Genomic DNA, 20,872 nt, shown 5'->3' with positions numbered 1-20,872 from the left:
GAGACCTGAGTTTGATCCCTGGGTTGGGAAAATCGCCTGGAGAAGGGAATGGCTTACCACCCCACTATTCTGGCATGGAGAATTCCATGGACAGAGGAGCCTGGCAGACTACAGTCTGTGGGGTGGCAAAGAGTCGGACAGGACTGAGCCACTTTCACTCACTTCTAGTTGATTAACAATGTTGCGTTAGTTTTAGGTGTTCAGCAAAGAGATTCAGTTACACATGTGTCTATTTCAGATTCTTTTCCCCCTTAGCCATTTGTTCTTTCTCTTTTTATGTCATCTTTTGGATTTTACTTTTATGATGATATTTTATTTTTCATTGGCTTATTAACTTATTTCTTTGTGTGTGTATGTGTGTGTTTAGTGGTTATTTTAAGGTTTCTAGTGTACATCTTTAAATTATTACAATCTGTCTTTAATCAACATAGTATTTATAGTGTAAGAACCTTGTAGCAATATGTTCCTTTCTAGGCTTTTCTGCTGTTTTGCGGTTTGTTTCCCTTGTATTATAAATATGTTATGAACTCCTGCTTTAAATAGATGATTGTCTTTTTTTTTTTATGATTGTCTTTTGTTTTCTTTTTTGATGATTGTCTTTTAAAGAGATTTAAAAATAAGGGAAAAAAGTGTTTTGACTGTTTTCAGTGGTCTGTATTTTTTTATGTAGATCCAGGTTTCTGTCTGGTAGCATTTTTGCTTCTGCCTGAAAGAATTCTTTTAACATTCCTTGTGGTGCAGATCTGCTGGTGATGATCTCTTCAATGCTCCTATGTCTGAAAGGTCTTTATTTTACCTTCATTTTTAAAAGATAGTTTCACTGGATATAGAATTCTAGGTTCACAACTTGCTTTTTTTTCACAACTTAAAATACATTATTCCACTGTTCCTTGCTTGCGATGTTTTCAGTGAGACTTCTTTGAATTATCTTTGTTCCTCTGCAGTGTGCTACTTTAAGGTTTTTTCTTTGTCCTCTGATTAGGATGTATCTTGGTGGAGTTTCTTCATGTTTCACATGCTGACCTTTTTGATTTGTTGCTTTGTTCAGTTCAGTTCAGTTTCTCAGTCATGTCCAACTCTTTGTGACTGCAGCACTCCATGGACTGCAGCATGCCAGGCTTCCCTGTCCATCACCACATCCCGGAGTTTGCTCAAACTCATGTCCATCGAGTCAGTGATTCCATCCAAACATCTAGTCCTCTGTCGTCCCCTTCTCCTCCTGCCTTCAATCTTTCACAGCATCAGGGTCTTTTCTAATGAGTCAGTTGTTTGCATCAGGTGACCAGAGTATTGGAGCTTTAGCTTCAGCATCAGCCTTCCAATGAATATTCAGGAGTGATTTCCTTTAGGATTGACTGGTTTGATCTCCTTAAAGTCCACAAGACTCTCAAGAGTCTTCTGCTTTTGAACCACAGTTCAAAAGCATCAATTCTTTGGTGCTTAGCTTTCTTTATGGTACAACTCTCACATCCATACATGACTACTGGAAAAAAAACATAGCTTTAACTAAATGGACTTTGTTGGCAAAGTAATGTCTTTGCTTTTTAATATGCTGTCTAGATTTGTCATAGCTTTTCTTCCAAGGAGCAAGCATTCCATCTGCAGTGATTTTGGAGCCCAAGAAAATAAAGTCTGTCACTGTTTCCATTGTTTCCCCATCTGCTTGCCATGAAATGATGGGACCGGATGCCGTAATCATAGTTTTCTGAATGTTGAGTTTTAAGCCAGCTTTTTCAGTGTCCTCTTTAACTTTCATCAAGAGGCTTTTTAGATCCTTTTTGGTTTCTGCCATAAGGGTGGTGTCTTTTGCATATCTGAGATTGTTGATATTTCTCCCGGCAATTTTGTTTCCAGCTTGTGCTTCATCCAGCCCAGCAGTTTGCATGATGTACTCTGCATATGAGTTAAATAAGCAGGGTGACAGTATACAACCTTGACTACTCCTTTCCCAATTTGGAACCAGTCCATTGTTCCGTGTCTGGTTCTAATTGTCGCATCTTGACTTGCATACAAATTTCTCAGGAGGCAGGTAAGGTGGTCTGGTATTCCCATCTCTTTAAGAATTGTGCACAGTTTGTTGTGATCCACACAGTCAAAGGCTTTGGCGTAGTCAATAAAGCAAAAGTAGATGTTTTTCTAGAACTCTCTTGCTTTTTGGCAATTTGATCTCTGGGTCCTCTGGCTTTTCTAAATCCATCTTGAACATCTGGAAGTTCACGGTTCACGTACTGTTGAAGCTTGGCTTGGAGAATTTTGAGCATCATTTGGCTAGTGTGTTAGATGAGTGCAATTGTGCAGTAGTTTGAGCATTTTTGGCATGGCCTTTCTTTGGGATTGGAATGAAAACTGACCTTTTCCAGTCCTGTGGCCACTCCTGAGTTTTCCAAATTTGCTGGCATATTGAGTGCAGCACTTTCACAACATCATCTTTTAGGATTTGAAATAGCTGAGCTGGAATTCCATCACCTTCACTAGCTTTGTTTGTAGTGATGCTTCCTAAGGCCCACTTGACTTCACATTCCAGGATGTCTGGCTCCAGGTGAGTGATCATACCATCGTCGTTATCTTGGTCATTAAGATCTTTTTTGTATAGTTCTTCTGTGTATTCTTGCCACTTCTTAATATCTTCTGCTTCTGTTAGGTCCATACCATTTCTGTCCTTTATTGTGCCCATCTTTGCATGAACTATTCCGTTGGTATCTGATTTTCTTGAAGAGAACTCTAGTCTTGCCCATTCTTTTGTTTTCATCTATTTCTTTGCATTGATCACTGAGGAAGGCTTTCTTATCTCTCCTTGCTATTCTTTGGAACTGTGCATTCAGATGGGTATATCTTTCCTTTGCTCCTTTGCCTTTCGCTTCTCTTCTTTTCTCAGCTATCTGTAAGGCGGCCTCCTCAGACAACCATTTTGCCTTTTTGCACTTTTTTTTCCTTGGGAATGGTCTTAATCACCACCTCTTATATAGTATCACAAACCTCCATCCGTAGTTCTTCAGGCACTCTATCAGATCTAGCCCCTTGTATCTGTTTGTCTCTTCCACTGTATAATCGTAAGGGATTTGATTTAGGTCTTACCTGAATGTTCTAGTGGTTTTCCCCACTTTCTTCAATTTAAGTCTGAATTTTGCGATAAGGAGTTCATGGTCTGAGCCACAGTTAGCTCCCCGTCTTGTTTTTGCTGACTGTATAGAGCTTTTCCATCTTCGGCTGCAAATAATATGATCAGTCTGATTTTGGTGTTGACCATCTGGTGATGTCCATGTGGAGAGTCGTCTCTTGCGTTGTTCGAAGAGGGTGTTTGCTGTGACCAGTGCGTTCTCTTGACAAAACTCTGTTAGCTTTTGCCCTGCTTCATTTTGTACTCCAAGGCCAAACTTGCCTGTTACTCTAGGTATCTCTTGACTTCCTGCTTTTGCATTCCAGTAAAGCACATTTTTTTTTCTTGTTAGTTCTAGATGGTTTTGTAGGTCATAGTTTTCATCAAATTGAGGAAGAATTTGGCCATTAGTTTTCCAGATATTTCTGTCTTCTCCTTTTGGAGATTACTAATACATGTATTAGGTCATTCCGATTGTCTCATAGCTCATTGATGCTCTCTCCTTTCTTTCCTCACCTCAGTCTTTTTTCTTACTGTGCTTCATTTTAGTTTCTACTATGGGTGTTTAAGTTAACTAATACTTTGTGTGTCTAATCTGTTAATCTCATCCAGAGTATTTTCTCATTGCTAGAAATTTGATTTAGACTTTTGATATCTTCCACATCTTTCCTTAGTGTGTTCATGCTTTCCTCTATCTTGTTGGATGTAGGGACTCTAGCTAGAATAACTAACTGATTTACGTTTCTTATCCAGTAATTCTAACTTCTGTGTGATTTCTAGGTCGAGTACTGGATATTTTTGCAGTCATTTATATATTCTTGAGCTTTGTTTGGGGATGCAGCTGAGTTTCTCAGAAACAGTTTATTCTTTTGAGGCTTGCTTGTTTTAAACCAAAACAGCCTTTAAACAGGAGCTAATTTTTCTCCCACTACTGAAGCAGTCAGTACCTTTCTGAGTACTCAGTGCTCATGTGTTAGGTTTTTTGCCCCCACTCTGGAGTTATCCCTGGGCCTGTGAACATTTTGTGGATTTATTTCCAGTGATTTATTCCTTGGTCTCTGGTACTTTCCTTATGTGCTTATGCTAATCATATGAAGATACAGGGAAACCTACTGCAGATACCTGGAGTTCTTTGTGTGGCCCTTTTGTACTACAGTTCCTCTACCCTGTGAATTCTAGCCACCTTTGGAGTTCTCAGCCCTGTTTCAATTCAAGGAGACCCTTGGGCCTTAATTGTGTTCCCTCTCAGCTCTGTGTCCTGGATTCTGTCCATACACAGTAACATGGGACAGTCCTAGAGGTCATCTTGTTTTTCTTCTCTGTGCTACCTGTTGTCCTGTTTCTGAACAACTTGTTTTCATATATATATATATATATATTTTTTTTTTTTTTTAGGGTGGGAGACTATATTGGGAATGGAAATGACAATTCTGTTTTTGAATATTATGACTGAGCCATTTCTTCTACATCATAATACTTGTTTTTTTTTATTCAAAAGAGCATAACAGAAAATGCATCCAAGCCTCAGAAATGAACATTTATTATATTTCATTTTCAAAAAATTGATTATTGTGCACCTGTCAGATGAGTTTTAGAATCACTTTGTGAAAGTCTTCTAAAAATTCTGTTAGGGTAATGTTGATTGAATTGCAGTGATCATGGAACTTTTTTGCTTGATGGCCATGCACACTCCACTGATTATACTTTGGGTAAAGCTACCCAGAGTGTTTGGAATTTTGAAGGTTTTAGCTCTACAGAAATGATTTTGGTTTCAAGTTTAATAGGAAAAAATGTATTCACTTCAGTTTACCATTATATTAACCTTTTAAATCAAGTCTATAAAAGGCCATCAGAGGTGAAATCTCATAACAATGAAATTGTAGCCTTTCCTACCTAAATTTGTGTAAAATTTTCTTTGGTACTAAAATGTTTAGAAGAGGGGTACAGTCAATTTCTGCAAACATAATGCTTTCAGCATCTAAAACTTGAGCTAGGATGTCATGTAATTATAAGAGTTAATATAAGAGGCTAATGAATGGACAGTACTTTTCATCGACTATATGTTATAGTAATAATAGTTTAATTGCTTTATGTTTGACTATACTTTGGATGTGTTTTCGATTGAAGAAAATTCCACGTTTAATGACTGGGAAATCTCAAACATAACTTTTTTTAGTTTTTTGAGTTAATGCTGAAAAATGTGTTTTTTGAGGTAGTTGATTAGACTTTTGTCTAGAAAATAGCATTTATAGCCTGAATAGAAAATTGTAGCTCACGTTTTATTAACTTTCTGAGTAGAGAGGAGGGAGAAAGATTGTTTCATTTTGGAAATGTTGACTTTGAGGTGTCATGGTAGCAGCGACATAGAGAATGGTTAGTCATGTCTGTCACTTCGTGTTGCTGTCTTAAAATATTTGAAGCCTGGCTTTCTTTCTCCTGATGATCTGATGTGATGATCTGATGATGAGATAGAGGATATATCATGGCATTTTCTTTTTCTTTTTTTAAGAAGAGTGATTTCATTTCTAGTGTCTAGAAATAATAATCCAATTTAAGAAAATTTCCATTTTAAACATTTTATTTTTATTTGTCTCTGCTCGGTCTTAGTGATGGCACTCGGGATCTTCAGTCTTTGGTTGCGGCATGTGGGATATAGTTCCCAGACCAGGAATCTTTAACCTGGGCCCTCTGCATTGGGAGCTCAGGGTCTCTGCCACTGGACCACCAGGGAAGTCCCAAAATGGCATTTTCTTGATTGTTAGTGAATATTAGTTTGATTGGCACCTTCTTCCCATCTTAGGTTCTATAAATATCTCCTGTATTTTCAAAGTTTTATTTTTATTTTAGATTTGTGGTTTTTAAAAAAATTCTTTAATTATTGATTTTATGAATGACATTTTAAAAAATTGAAGCCATATCAAAACTTATAAAGAAAGGAACAAATCACCCCAAAGTAACTAGTGCTAATATATTGTATTTCAGACATCGCTGTAGTCAGATATACCAATAGATTTCATAGGGATTAGTTTTATGAAATGAAATAGACTGTAAATGTCACTTTTTAGAAGGATTTCACATACAGAATAGTTTTATGAAATGAATAAAATTAAAATAATGTTATTTTTTAGAAAATTAATTTTATAAGAAAAAACTCAAAGGACAGGAATTTAGTAATTCCTGTATTTAGTAATTTATGATAATTCCTTTAACATCAATCATTTCTTTCTAAAGGTGATAGTTTTTGGTTTGGTTTGGTTTTTAAGAAAGATCTTTTAAGCATGCGTGCATGCTCAGTTTCTCAGTTGTGTCTCTTTGCGACCTCTCAGTCTCTGTGTGTCTCTCAGTTGTGACTCTTTGTGACCTCATGGACTCTAGCCCTCCAGGCTCCTCTGTCCATGGGATTATCCAAGCAAGAATACTGGAGTGGGTCATCATTTCTTCCTCCAGGGGATCTTCCCAACGAGGGATTGAACCCGCATCTCCTGCATTAGCGGGTGGATTCTTTACCACTGAGCCACCTGGGAAGCCCCATCTTTTAATGATGTTTGTTAATTATTGTTTTGCCATAGGTTTCAGTTTGGTAGTATTGATTTTATTTTCTGAGAATGGCTTGGGCAGAGTGTTAGAATTGTGTGTAGTCCCTGCTGGGGAACCTCGTACCTCGTAAAATGACTCGTACCTGGTTGGTATGATTCTCCTGCTAGGGACTCTCCTTTGAACATTAATGTCTTTCTCCCAAGAGAGTAGCATAGTGCCCTGGAAAATGGCACTCTAATGAGGCCCAGGGCTTTCCTGATTGCTCGGTTGGTAAAGAATCTGCCTACAATGCAGGAGACCCCCATTTGACTCCTAGGTTGGGAATATCTGCTGGAGAAGAGAGGGGAGGTCCAGTGTTAATGTAGTATGTAATGAGAGGCTTTTTGATCTGGTGTTTTCCTAGGGTTATCTATATTCACCCTTTTAATTTACTTCTTTCCAAACTGAAGAATATTCAACTTCTGTGGATTTTTTAACTAATCTTTTTTCTTCTGTATTGTTTCATTCTGTACACATACACATATACTTTCATTCATTTTGTAGATATTAGAGAAGTGTTTAGTAGTATGTGTGTGGGTAACTTGTATAACTTTGCTCTACCAATGTGTAGCTTCTTTGCTGGAAATGAGTAGCAGATTGTCCCAGTAACTTTAATTGAATAGTTCATACTTCTGCTCTGGTTTGAAATATCCAAATATCATCTAAATTTTTGTGGTTCTGTGTCTACCTGTTTCAGTGACCTATTTGTCCATTGCTAGCATATTATAATTATTACAGTTCACCTATTTATCAGTACTTTGACAAATCATTCTTTTTGTATCTTAGAAGTTGTGTTTGATCATTATTCTATCTGAAACCTTCCTTTAGAATTCCCTTTAGGGAGGATCTGTTTGTGCAAAACTTAAGTTTTTGTCAAAAAATGTGTTTTCATATTTGGGGGGATCATTTCAGTGATATATAAATTATATGTTGACAACCATTTTTGCTTAGAATTTTAAACATATTCCAGACTTCTGACTTCCACTGTTATTGGAAAGTCACTTCTTTTTATTTGATCTAGAATTTCCTGCTCTTCCTGATTTCAGAGAATTTGTCTCTACAAATCTGGGAAACATCTTTTAGAATATTGTCTCTTCCTTGCTGTTACTATTATATTTTGGGGGGTTCTGAATAAACTTGTTAGATTTTTTTCCCCCTGTGTTGTCTATAACTTTTAAATACTAATCTGTCTCTTGTGCTACATTTTTTTCTCTCTACAGCTTTTCTTATCTTTTGAGTTTGCTTTTGTTGACTATTAAGTAGGTACAAATGAATTATTTGTTGAGTGGGTACAAAAGAATATTTGTAAATAACAGAGAAGCATGATACAGAGAATACCTATATGCTCACTACCACGTTTTTGAAAAAGAAAATTAATTACTTTTAAGTCCCTTATGTATTCCTCTCCATTCCAGTCCCCTTTCTCTCCTCTCACTTGGTGTTTATGGTTTCCTTCGTTTTATTCAGTTTTGCTACATGAGTTTGTATTCTTAGGCAATATTTTGTTTAGTTTTGCAGTATTTTAAACTTTATGTAGGGCTTCCCTAATAGCTCAGTTGTAAGTGTAATTCTGCATGTATTTTCTCTACTTTTAATATACTTTGATGTTGGTCCATATTGTTGCATTGTAGCTGCTACATTCTCACTGCTCCTTTTTTCTCCCTTGAGTTCTAAATTTTACTTGTTTCATTTTTCATTCCAGCAGTTCTTCCCCTATTCCCCAAATCTATTTGAAGAATTTTCATTGTAATTTTTAGTTTATTCTTTATTAGCAAGCTAAGTCTTTGGTTTCTTTAAACCTGTTAAACGTACCTATTTTTTATTCTCTTATCATTTCAGTATCTGAAGGAAGTCTTTGATAGGTTAATTCTGCTTACTATTGATCATGATATCCTTGTTTTGTTATTTTCACTGTAAGTTCATTTTCTTTGAAACTTTATCTTTGAGAACTCTTGCTGCTGCTGCTGCTAAGTCACCTCAGTCGTGTCCGACTCTGTGCGACGCCATAGATGGCAGCCCACCAGGCTGCCCCGTCCCTGGGATTCTCCAGGCAAGAACACTGGAGTGGGTTGCCATTTCCTTCTCCAGTGCATGAAAGTGAAGGCGCTCACTGGTGTCTGACTCTTAGCGACCCCATGGACTGAAGCCTACCAGGCTCCTCCGTCCATGGGGTTTTCCAGGCAAGAGTACTGGAGTGGGGTGCCATTGCCTTTCCATGAGAATTCTTGAGATTCCGGAAAATAATTGGTAGTTTCTGTGGGTTGCTTGGAGCATTACCAACCTGAGACTACTTTATATGATATTTTTCACCTGAGTATTTTCTGATACCATGCCTTGAATTCTGGCTGCTAATTTGTATGAAGGGAATTTTTCTTTTTCGTGTGTAGAAACTTTCAGTTGTGGTCAAAATGAACTGCTCCTTCTCCTGCACAGAAGGTGTTTCTATCACTCACCTATATGCTGATGATACAGCCCTATAGAGTTTAATGGGGTTGCGGTGGGGGGAGGCCCTTAGCTTCCATTGGCTTTGTTAGCCCTAAGGTTTTTTCTTTGGATCTCAGGATGCTTAAAACAAGATTAGGGTCACCAGGACTGTAGTAGCTGACCTTCAAGATCCAAGCCAGCTTATATATCTTGGCAAAATTCCTACTGTTTCTACATTTGGATTTGCCAGTAATCATTCAAAAAGATACTTTTATAGTTCAGCCATCATTATTTTTTTGTTTACAGTGGGAAAGTCATTTAGGACTTTCTAGTCTTCTATATACTCAAAATGAAAGACAATTTTTTTTTCTATCCAGTTAAAGATGTGTGCCACACTTAATTCCTGAGGTTACTGTGAGTTTGGCATTTTACCTGGACTTTCTCCTCTTTTACTGTGGTGGTAACTTTTCTAAAACAATATCAGTTTTTTCCTGTTTTGTGTGTGAAGTGCTTTTTGAGAGTGAATGGGGTCGCTAAGAGTCGGACGACTGAGCGATTTCACTTTCACTTTTCCCTTTCATGCACTGGAGAAGGAAACGGCAACCTACTCCAGTATTCTTGCCTGGAGAATCCCGGGGACGGTGGAGCCTGGTGGGCTGCCGTCTGTGGGGTCGCACAGAGTCGGACACGACTGGGAGCGACTTAGCAGCAGCAGCAGCAGCAGCAGTAGCAATAGCAATAGGATTAATTGCATTGAACCCAGTCTTCAAAGAATCTGTGTAGGATTCATGTATATCCTTAGGACATCTGGTTTAATGAAGCTTTACTCTCCTCAGGCTGTTTGGGAAACACTTTCTTAGAGAATATCCCAGACCTAGAAACATATAATATGTATTTCATAATCAGATTTTAGTTTCAGTTTATTTGCTTTTGTATGGTATCTTTTCCTTTTCTTTTTCTCCTTCTGGCTAGAGATAATGAAATGTCTTATAGTAAAAATATATCATAATAATCTTACTTTAAAAATGATTTGCAGTGGAAGTATGCGAGACCTAACAGCGCAGGTGACTAGTGGTCTTCTGCAGTTCCCAGAAGTGACTATCCAAGCCCTTGGAGAAGACGAAATAACATTAGAATCTGTGCTTCGTGGAAAGTTTGCTGCAGGTAAAATAATGTTGCTGAAAATTTACTAATTTGATTTGTAAGATAAATAATAATAAACATATATCGTGATTCCTCTAATGTGAAAGGAAAAAAAAAGCAGAACCCGCTTAGAGTGGTCTTATATGTACGTATATTACATCTACAACTACATATGTAATAATTTCTACCTACTTGAGCACATTTTCATTGAATATCCTGGGATAGTATAGTTCATTTTTCTTTATTACAATACCATATATTTTATACCTTTTAGTATTGAGCATCTGCATTTAAAAAGTAGAAATAATACATGGCTGGTTTTTCTTTATAATTAGGCAGTTTTATTGGTGATGAGTTTAGATTAGTACCCGAATAATCGTATGGGTAGAAAAACCTGACTGTAGTGCCCTATATGTGCATGCTCAGTCATGTCTGACTCTTTGTGACCCCATGGACTGTAGCCCACCAAGCTCCTCTGTCCATGGATTTCCCCAGCAAGAATACTGGAGTGGGTTGCCATGCCCTCCCCCAGGGTATTTTTCGACCCAGATATGGAACCTGCATCTCCTACACTGATAGGTGGCTTCTTTACCGCTGAGCCACCTGGGAGGCCTGTAGTGCCCTAGGTGATAAAATATATTCAGGAAGTCTTATTTCTTAATTCCATTAATCTGAACAATATCTTAATAATGATCATGCTTTAAACTATGTAATATAGTGGAAAATTATACCAAAGAAACCATTAAATTATGGATTTCAGTCTAGTGAAATATATTGCAGAAGACTTCTCTAAAAATGAATTTGATAGCCACCCCTCCTAGCAGAAAGACAATAAAACATATAGATTAGTAATTTAGCTGTTTATAGAGCTGTTCTCTTGACTATTAAAAGGTAATAACACTACTTCTGTTACATACTAGGCACTATAACAACTTTTCATTGAGGGAGTACTAGGTTTTTCTAATTAGGCACTTTGTAACTGAAAATCAAATAGGTTAAGTAATTTGGTCCCAGTACACAGAAAGCAAGTCATAAAAATGAGCTTTGAACCCATGTTTCTGGACCCCACCGTGCCATGCTATTTTTTAAAACTCTTAACTTCTCTCAGCTATAGTCTAGTATATACAGCTATCTGTTTAGATGCATGGTTCAGTTCAGTTCAGTTGCTCAGTTGTGTCTGACTCTTTGCAACCTGATGGACTGCAGCATGCCAGGCCTCAATTTAGTAGTAAAAGTTACATTGTTCATCTAACTGTTGAAGGAGAAATTCCAGGGTTTAGTTCTTGATTCTTCTATGTTACTCACTTCCTATATATTATTTATCAGCAAACAAATCCTTTTAGTTTTGCCTCTGAGGTGAATCTCTAGTCAATTCACTTTTGTTTATTCATGGCCACCAACCAAGCATAGGTTATCATCTCCCTACATCTGGTTTGGCCCCAGCTTTTTGTCCATTTTCTGCTTAGCTGGACTGATGTTTAAAAACATAAATCAGATTGCCACTGCCCTGCTTAAAATCCAGTTACTTTACATTGCGTGCAGAATAAAATTCAGGCAAGACTAGTCAGGGGCCACAAAGGGCTTCTGTTATTTCCTATTATTATACTAATTATGTCTTTTCTCCTAGATTTTGAACTTTTCAGCAACAGAATCATGTGTTATATTTTTTTAACTCCTGTAACATGTAGTTTAACTCTTAATGTAGAATGTAAAAATATGAGTTTTGGAGTTAAGGAGATTTGGGGTCCACTTTTGGCTCTGGTATTCATAGCTCCATGGGTTTTGGGCAAGTTATTCATTCATACAATTGTATGAAACTTTAGTTGCCTTATTTCTGTATTGAAGTGTAACAAGGAATAATGAGATAATATATTTAAGCATATAGCATGGTGCCTTTACTGAATGGTTATTTTATTCTTATGGCAGTAGTTCGATTTATTTTACTGTTTTGAGGACCACTCTGTTCTATAAATGCTTAGATTTCAATTTGAAGATAATGAGTTATAGATTATATATGTAACAGCTTACTGCTATTTAGTTTTGTTGTATACAATATTAAAATAAGCAAAATTTTAAATTTCTTTTTTCTTTTAGGGAAAAATGGACTTGCTTGCTTGGCCTGTGGTCCACAACTTGAGGTAGTGAACTCTCTAACAGGAGAGCGGTTGTCTGCATATAGATTCAGTGGAGTGAGTGAACAGCCTCCTATAGTCCTAGCTGTGAAAGAATTCTCTTGGCAGAAGAGAACTGGATTGTTAATTGGATTGGAAGAAGCAGAAGGGAGTGTTCTTTGTCTTTATGACCTTGGTTTATCAAGAGTGGTTAAAGCAGTTGTTCTTCCTGGACGGGTAGGTACTGCTTAAGATATATGGCATTCTGTTTTCAAAACTAAACCCCTACTGGTTACATGGGTGTGTTCACTTTGTAAAAATTCATTGAGCTGTATACATTTATTTTTGGAAGTTTGTTATTTTTCATTAAAAAGTTTAAAGAGGTTAAAAATATCAAAGCAGCATAACATTTGAAGTAAAGCTTTCCTTGGATAAAGAAGATATGTATATATATACATACATAGTGGAATATTTCTCAGCCATCAAAAAGAATGAAATAATGCCATTTGCAACAACATGGGTGGACCTTGAGATTTTAATACTAAGCAGATTGTCAGAAAGAGAAAGATAAATACTGTATGTGAAATCTAAAATATACAAATCAACATATGTATGAAACAAAAACAGACTCACAGATATAGAGAATAGATTTGTGGTTACCAGAGGGGCTGAGGGGAGAACAGAGGAGGGAAAGATTGGGAGCTCGGAATTAGCACAGGCAAACTATTATTTATAGGATGGATAAACAACGAGGTACTGCTGTGTAGCACAAGAAACTATATTCAATATTCTGTGACAAACTATAATAGAAAATAATATATAGAAGGAATATATACATGTATAACTGAGTCACTTTGCTATGTAGAAGAAATTGACACACCATTGTAAATCAACTATACTTAAGTAAGATTTAAATTATAACTTATTTTTGTTAGAAAATTACAAAGTAAAAATAATGACATGTAGTGTTCTAATCTTTTATATGGCAGGTATCATCTAAGTCTTATTCTTACTTCCAGTTTTGTTTTATGAAGACACTGAAAATTTATAAAAATACCATATTCATTACTATGACATTTTTTCCTTGCCTTTTTTATTTTTTCTTTTTTAATTTGAGACTACAGCCTTGGAGTAATATGGGAAGTATATCTTTATTACCATTTATGATTTGAATAATACATTTAAATTCTAACATATGTATGCCTTCTATATGCCAGATATCTTATCTGGTAGTAATTATAGAAATTGAGTTGTTTCTTCAGATTTATTACTCCTCTTCTTCCATGGTGAGAAAGTGTATACACTCACAAATACACACAGTCAAAAATTATGGAAGAGTAGATGCCTGTGTGAAAGAAGTATGCACGTAGATACAAAAGTATATGTAGGTTTGTATGCATATATATATGTAATGTATATAGTCATAGAATAGAATTTTTAAACGTAAAAGATTGCTTAATGACAAAATATAATGTTTTTATAGTGAAGAAACAGACCCGGTGGGCTACTGTAGAGTCTGAAATAATTTATAGCCTGATATCTTATATATGTACTTGCCAGTGATAATGATTTTAAAGACAGAATTATTTGGCAGTTTATTGAATGCTTGCTGTAAATCAAGCTATGTGCTAGATTTTACAAATAAGTAGATGACTTGAACTTGGTCAGTGCTGTCCGAAAAGGCTTGTAGTCTAGTAGGAGAAGACAGATCATAGGATTATAGGATAAATAAGTACTTTGATACATTTTAGCACTTGGAACATGAACACCTGGATGACTTCTACTCAGAAAGATTGGACATTTCAGGCTAAGAGACCCAACATGTAAAAAGTCACAGTATATGGAACATTTGGGAAACTAGACTTATTTAGAATGGCAGGGAAGAGTAGAAGGAGGAAGTGGGAGCCAGAAATGGTGAGGATTGAGATTGTGAATGGCCTGTTGTGCAATTAGAGGCCTCTTTCTAAAGTCTGTAGGTGAAATTTTTAATTTAAAGCAGAATTGTAGTGTAAAAAGCCCTTTGGTTGGGTAGTTCAGGTAAATAAGGATGATGAACTAAACTGAGGAAATGACATAAGAAATGAAGACTGTGGAACAGATTGCAGAGGTATATTCCAGAGATGACATGGACAGAACTTGTTGACTTCTAATTGGATGAGTGGTTGATACCAGATGAGATGTAGGGGAAGGAAAAGATTGGGAGAGGAGTGATAGATATCTTCAAAAGGAGTTCAGTCAGCTTTTTTTTTTTTTTTTTTTTAGAACAAGGGCACAGAATCCCCTCTTAAATTTGCTTTTAACTGCCTTTAAAATTACTTAAGGTAGCATTATCAGTAGCTTCATATGTAGTATTTATATGAGGAATGCAGATTCCTTATCCTTCACTGAAGGAATTACAGAAAACAATAGTTCAGTATTATAGACATTATTACAATAATTCAGAAAAGGAAAATAATCCATGAAATTATAGCTTTCAGAATTAGAAACACTAAAGAATGTTTTGTGTACTAATAAAATACTGAGAAAGCCAGTGTTTTGTCTGTAATAATAGATTACAGCCTGAAACAAACTTGAACCTTACATTAACACGTAAACCACTGATAGCAAATTTTCTCTTTTCTTTCTAGGATGTTCATCAGTATTATAGTAGAAATCACCAAATACTTAATTATCAAGTATCGTACCAAATTAATTTCTGTGAATCAATAGGAAACAGAAGGAAAGCTAAGTGTAAACTAAAATACAGACTATTAGGTACAGACATTGAAAATATGACTCATGAGATGAAAAGGGAAAATAGAACTCCATAGTGTAACTACAGTATGATTTTCTTTAAGTAATTTCAGTCCTTGTTAAATTCAGCAATCCAATTAGTGTGAAAGCTTTGTGTGAAGTCCATTATAATGTAGCCCTCTTAAAGGTTAGACCTCTTCAGGCTTTACGGCATAAAAAGGACTTAAAAAAAAAAACGTAAACAGTAAATTTTTCTGAAATGATTTATTTTTAGTCTTCTTTGGAGAAGAGGCTATATATTCTTTTACAGTAGCTGGTTTAGAGTTTTAAAGTGAGAAGGATCTAGGTTTGAATTTTAATGGCTTAATGACTGTGTGACTTGAATAACTCTGCTACATTTTCTAAGCCTCAGAGTGTTTCATCGTTCAACGGGTGTAACTATATATAGTCCAGTATCAAAGGGTTATTGTGCATTGATTAGCATAATGTCTGGAATATGGTAAACTCTAGGTAAACATCAGTTGTTGTTCCAACTGCATGCTGTAATTCTTATATCTGAAGATGTCATAATACTCAGATTCACAAGTATCAAATGCAGATTTATGCTTCTGTATTGGAAATGTTAATATCTGTATAACTAGTAACCTGCTTTAACTTCAGAATTTATTTGTTGTGGATTTAATTGTGTTTTCTCACTTTGTTTGAGGAAAACAAATGATACATTCTGCTTTCTAGGTAACAGCTATTGAACCTATAATTAATCATGGAGGAGCCAGCGCAAGCACTCAGCATTTACACCCAAGTCTGCGATGGCTTTTTGGTGTGGCAGCTGTGGTAACTGATGTTGGACAGATCCTTCTTATTGATCTATGTTTGGATGACTTGTCATGCAGTCAGAATGAAGTAGAGGCATCAGGTGATTAATTAGTCATTCTTGGCTTAAAACCCAAAATTGAGCACCTGAATATTCTGATGCATTGGATTGGTTTTTTTTTAATTAGATAATCAAAAGAGTCAAAAACTTGTTTATGTGTCTTTTTAAAAATTGTTTGCTTGTGTTGTTTTATTCTTTTGGGCACCGTGGATATTATTTGCCTGAGTTATTATGTTTTATTGATGAAGTGTTTATAGACTAAAGTAGTTCTTGAAAGAGAGATGGACATGTTCCCAGATATGCAACTGAATAACATCATTCAGGTTATTAAATAAATACCAGAAGAAGGGCTGAAAGGTATAAAATCTTGATCCTTATCAGACAATATAAAGTTATCCAACTATGTAGGATCTAACATGCTGTTTTTGGCATACTGTTTATGTTCCTGTGGTAAGCCCAAGATAGAAATAAAGTAATTTGATAAAAAACAACAGTAATTTAATAAAGTAATTTGATAGAAAACAACAGTAATTTAAAAGTCTTCCCTCACAAAACAGCATCTTGAAATAGAACTAAAGCTTAATTAATTAATAAGTAAAGAGAGGGTGGTGACTCAGTGGTAGAGAATCCCCCTGCCAATGCTGGAGACAGGGCTTTGATCTCGGACCCAACAGGATCCCACGTGCCGCAGAGCAGCTAAGCTCATATGCCACAGCTCTTGAGCCTGTGCTCTAGAGCCTGGGAGCTGCAACTGCTGATCCCATGTGCTGCAGCTACTGAAGCCTTCTTGGCCTAGAACCTGTGCTCGTCAACAAGAGAAGCTACCCACATTGAGAAGCCAGCACATCCAACCAGAGAGTGGCCGGTGCTCACCACTAGACAAAAGCCTGCCCAGCAGTGAAGATGCAGCACAGCCAAAACTGAATAAATAAATAAAAATTTTTTATAAAATGTAGAGAGACAATTTCCCCTTTTAGTACTGTTGTGCTTAGTCGCTCAGTCATGTCTGACTCTTGGAACTCCCTGGACTGTAGCCCGCCAGGTTCCTCTGTCCCTCTTCATTAATAGCATTGAGGGAATCTCCCCTTGCATAACAGTTATAGCAGTAAACGAGCCTGAATTTTTTTTTTATGTAAACATTCGGGACATTCTCAAGTAGAATAATAAAAGAATTCCCACAAACCTGTTAACCTAAATTCAAGTTAGTTTTCAAAATTTACCATCTGTGCATCTGTTCTGTTTTATTTCCCTTTCCTCCCTTCTCTCTTTTAGTCTATTAATTTAAAGCAAATAATGATTATTTTACTACTAATCATGATGCCATTTACCACTGTTAAAAGCATTAATGATTACTTGGTATAGTGTTAATTACTAGTCCATAATGAAATTGCTATGATTTTCTCTAAAGCATCTTTTTGCATTTGAATTGTTTGAACCAGGATCCAAACACATTACATTTGACAGTTTGCATCTCATGTCTGTGTAAGTGTAGAGCAGTCCTCCCTCTATCCTCTCCTTATTTATTTATTTTTAATTCCACTGTCTTGCTGAAGATATTATTTTGGAATGATCTATGTATCTTCATGTGGTGTCATTTACATTTTATATTTTCTGTAGATGTAAGTTAGCTCAGATTAGATTCAGATTTAACATTTGACAGGTATCTTTCAAAAGTGCTAGGTATTTCATAATGTTTCACATCAGGAGGCACATGGTGTCTTGTTTTATATTTAGTGATCAGTGGGTTTAGGTGATGACAGCATGATCCATCAACCTTTGTACCAGTGGTTCTCAACTGGGGGTGATTTTTATTAACTAGGCGTATTTGTTTATCTGAGTAAGAAGCTGGTACTCAGCTACTTCACTGGTTCAGTAAAGTCTCTTATAAGTAAGGAAGGTAGAAACTCATGGGATTTTACATAATACTTAATGTGCTTTATTCATTTATTTTCATTATTTTTTGTTGTTGTTGTTCTCAAAAGTGTCCTGTTTTTGCTAATGAAGGCACCTTCATGGAGTCTGACACATCACCTTAGACTTTGATAGCTTCCTAGATTTCTGGCACAGGATATACCAGGCTCATCTTATATACTTTCTGTTTCTGACTTGGAACCAGCCGTTCTTCGAGGGGAATATTTAGGTTGTTACTCCTAAATTTGAATAAAGAAACCATCAGCTTTACTTATGATTGTTAAGGAAGTTAATTTCCATTTACTTAGTTGTTTTTGGCTGTGCTGAGTCTTTGTTGCTGGGCACAGGCAGTGAGCAGGGGCTATTCTCTAGTTGTGATGCACAGGCTTCTCATTGCAGTGGCTTCTCTTGTTGCTGAGCATGGACTCTAGGGCTCTCAGGCTTCAGTAGCTGTGGTTCCCAGGCTCTAGAGCACAGGCTCAGTAGTTGTGGCACATGGGCTTAGTTAGTTAGCCCACAGCATGAGGGAATCTTCCCAGATCAGGGATTGAACCCGTGTCTCTCTCCTGCATTGGCAGATGGATTCTTTACCACTGAGCCACAAGGGAAACCCCACGAAAATTAATTCTGTTAAAATGGGTAAAATTTGATAACATTTGATATGTATGAGATTTTAAAGATATTACACAATTAAATGTATTTTGAAAATTGTAACATTTAAAATAAAGGTGGCTAGTTCATATAGTCAGTATGGTTTGTTATCACTAATCTTACTTTAATTGACCCCAGTAGTTTTCAACTGCTGATTGAATAATGGGTGACATACTTGGTTTTATGCTGTTTATAGTTTGTTAATCTTACTTGTCTTATTTATTTTTTAGACCTTGAAGTTGTAACTGGTATCCCAGCTGAAGTACCGCACATTAGAGAAAATGTGATGCGAGAAGGACGCCATCTGTGTTTTCAGTTAGTCAGCCCATCAGGAACAGCCGTTTCAACCCTTAGTTACATAAACCGGACAAATCAGCTTGCTATAGGTTTTTCTGATGGCTATCTAGCACTTTGGAACATGAAAAGCATGAAAAGAGAGTAAGGACAACTTTTTAATTATTAGATTTATTAGTAATTTCTTTCTGAATATAATCAATTACTAATATTTAAAGATTAGCATAAACAGGAAGAGATAGAGTAGACTAAGGATTGAATGACTGCATAAGTTTCCATTGCATGAAATCATGACTTAGTGTAAAAAGGAGTGGCTTAGCCCATCAATTTAAGTTGAGTCATTGTATTTAAAAGGAATTTTGCTGAATTTTCTGCTAGTCCAGTGGTTTGGACTCTACACTTTAACTGCCTTGGCACGGATTCAGTCTCTGGTGAAGGAACCAAGATCCTGCAAGCTGCATGGCACAGCAAAACAAACAAACAAACAAAAAACCTGGCATTTTAGTCATTGTGGAGTTCAGTTTGCCAGTAAACTATGACTCTACTAAGATATCTGGTATGAATTCTTTCAGGAGTACTTTTCTGCATAATCGTATGTGTTAGGTAGTTTAATAGTAGTAGTTCTCAGTTGACAGAAAAAAACAAAGACTTTTTAAGAAAATTACAAGATACTGTGTTTAAAATTTTTATGCTGTCAAAAACTTCCTCCAAATATAATTGTATTGATACTTTTTAATTAAATCTTTATTAAAATTGCTGAGGAATCCATTTTATTAATTTACCTTTATTTATTGAATTATTGAATTACCTCCCTTTTTTGAGGGAGGTAAGGCACTATAGGTTTTAAATCATCTCTGTTGAGTCAAATAGATAACCTATTTGTCCTTTAAGTTGTCAATTTAATATTTCCTCTTTTTCTTCCAAGTAATACTGGAATATTTTCTTGAGTAACTTGTCTTTCAAATGAGTCAACAAAATAGTCACCTTTCCAAGCTTTCTGCTCAGTTTGTCTTACCAGCAAATTGGTACCTACTTGGCAGTGTTTGATTGATTATGTTTGCCAAGTTTGAAGTGAAGGAGAAAGAGAGAGATGGAAAATAACAATGTATATATACCAGGCCTATTTTTTTAACCTTTGGTTCTTTGATGATCTGACAGTCTGACATCTGACAAGTCACTCAGTTGTGTCCGACTCTTTGCAACTCTATGGGCTGTAGCCTACCAGGCTCCTCTGTCCATGGGATTTTGATGATACTGAGGTGCTAGTAGCCCCTAAAGTAAACAGACTGTCCTTGCACTTCCTCACACTCAATTTTTCTGCACAATGCTTGTGATGAAGTGACAGTGCTGTTGCCTGGTAGCTCCCTATGGGAATTCCATCTTCACTGTCTTTGTTTATACCCTTTTATCAGCTCTTGTCTTTGAATTGCTCACAAAGGAGTGCCTGGAGAACCTGGCTTCTACAGGATTTTCTTGAGCGCTATCTTCTCTTTACTAATTATGCTTTTTCAAGGGATTTGTGAGACCTCTTCAGATTCTAACTCATTCTGTTGTAGTAATGGGAAACTGATGCAGCTGAAGCAGCTGAAGTGGAGTGTTAGGCAGTATTTCATCTCTTTCTAGAGTACTTGTTATTGGGGAGCAGTACATAGTGGCATACATTTACATGACTGGAAGGAATAGTTTGTGCTTTAGTGATTCTAACCCTTCCCAGTTCTACCTGGGAAATGGGATACCATGCTCATTTTCTTGATGTCTTGTACCCTGTGTGTTTTTGAAGATAAGATGATTGTAAGAGCAGTAGTTGTTCTAACCCAAATTCTTACATAAGGCATCTTCTTCCTTTTTCATGAAATTGTAACTTAGAAGTATGAAGTGTACTGATTTTTGTGCCTGTTAATAGATACTACACACAGTTGGAAGGTGGAAGAGTTCCTGTATATGCTGTCACTTTTCAAGAACCTGAAAATGATCCTCGTAATTGCTGTTACCTCTGGGCTGTTCAGTCTACACAAGATAGGTAAGTGTGATATATGTGGTTTTTAATAATATTTGTCA

General features: G+C 36.3%; 1 protein-coding gene across 6 annotated transcripts in view; it reads left to right on the top strand.

The window, feature by feature from the left end:
- AHCTF1 (AT-hook containing transcription factor 1) overlaps positions 1-20,872 on the top strand; it is an 84,577-nt gene that overhangs the window by 5,454 nt on the left and 58,251 nt on the right. For all 6 annotated transcript variants that reach the window (XM_081486893.1, XM_081486892.1, XM_081486889.1 and 3 more), the window contains exons 2-6: positions 10,134-10,261; positions 12,335-12,588; positions 15,820-16,000; positions 18,751-18,958; positions 20,718-20,834. In XM_081486893.1, the coding sequence (XP_081343019.1) occupies positions 10,141-10,261; positions 12,335-12,588; positions 15,820-16,000; positions 18,751-18,958; positions 20,718-20,834 (881 nt within the window). In that variant the 5' untranslated portion in view covers positions 10,134-10,140. The remainder of the gene's footprint in view (positions 1-10,133; positions 10,262-12,334; positions 12,589-15,819; positions 16,001-18,750; positions 18,959-20,717; positions 20,835-20,872) is intronic.

The sequence above is a fragment of the Giraffa tippelskirchi genome, chromosome 5, assembly GCF_054371585.1.
Source record: "Giraffa tippelskirchi isolate mGirTip1 chromosome 5, T2T-mGirTip1v1.2.pri, whole genome shotgun sequence".
In the NCBI taxonomy this organism is placed as follows: Eukaryota; Metazoa; Chordata; class Mammalia; order Artiodactyla; family Giraffidae; genus Giraffa; species Giraffa tippelskirchi.
This window is presented reverse-complemented; position numbering and strand designations above follow the sequence as displayed.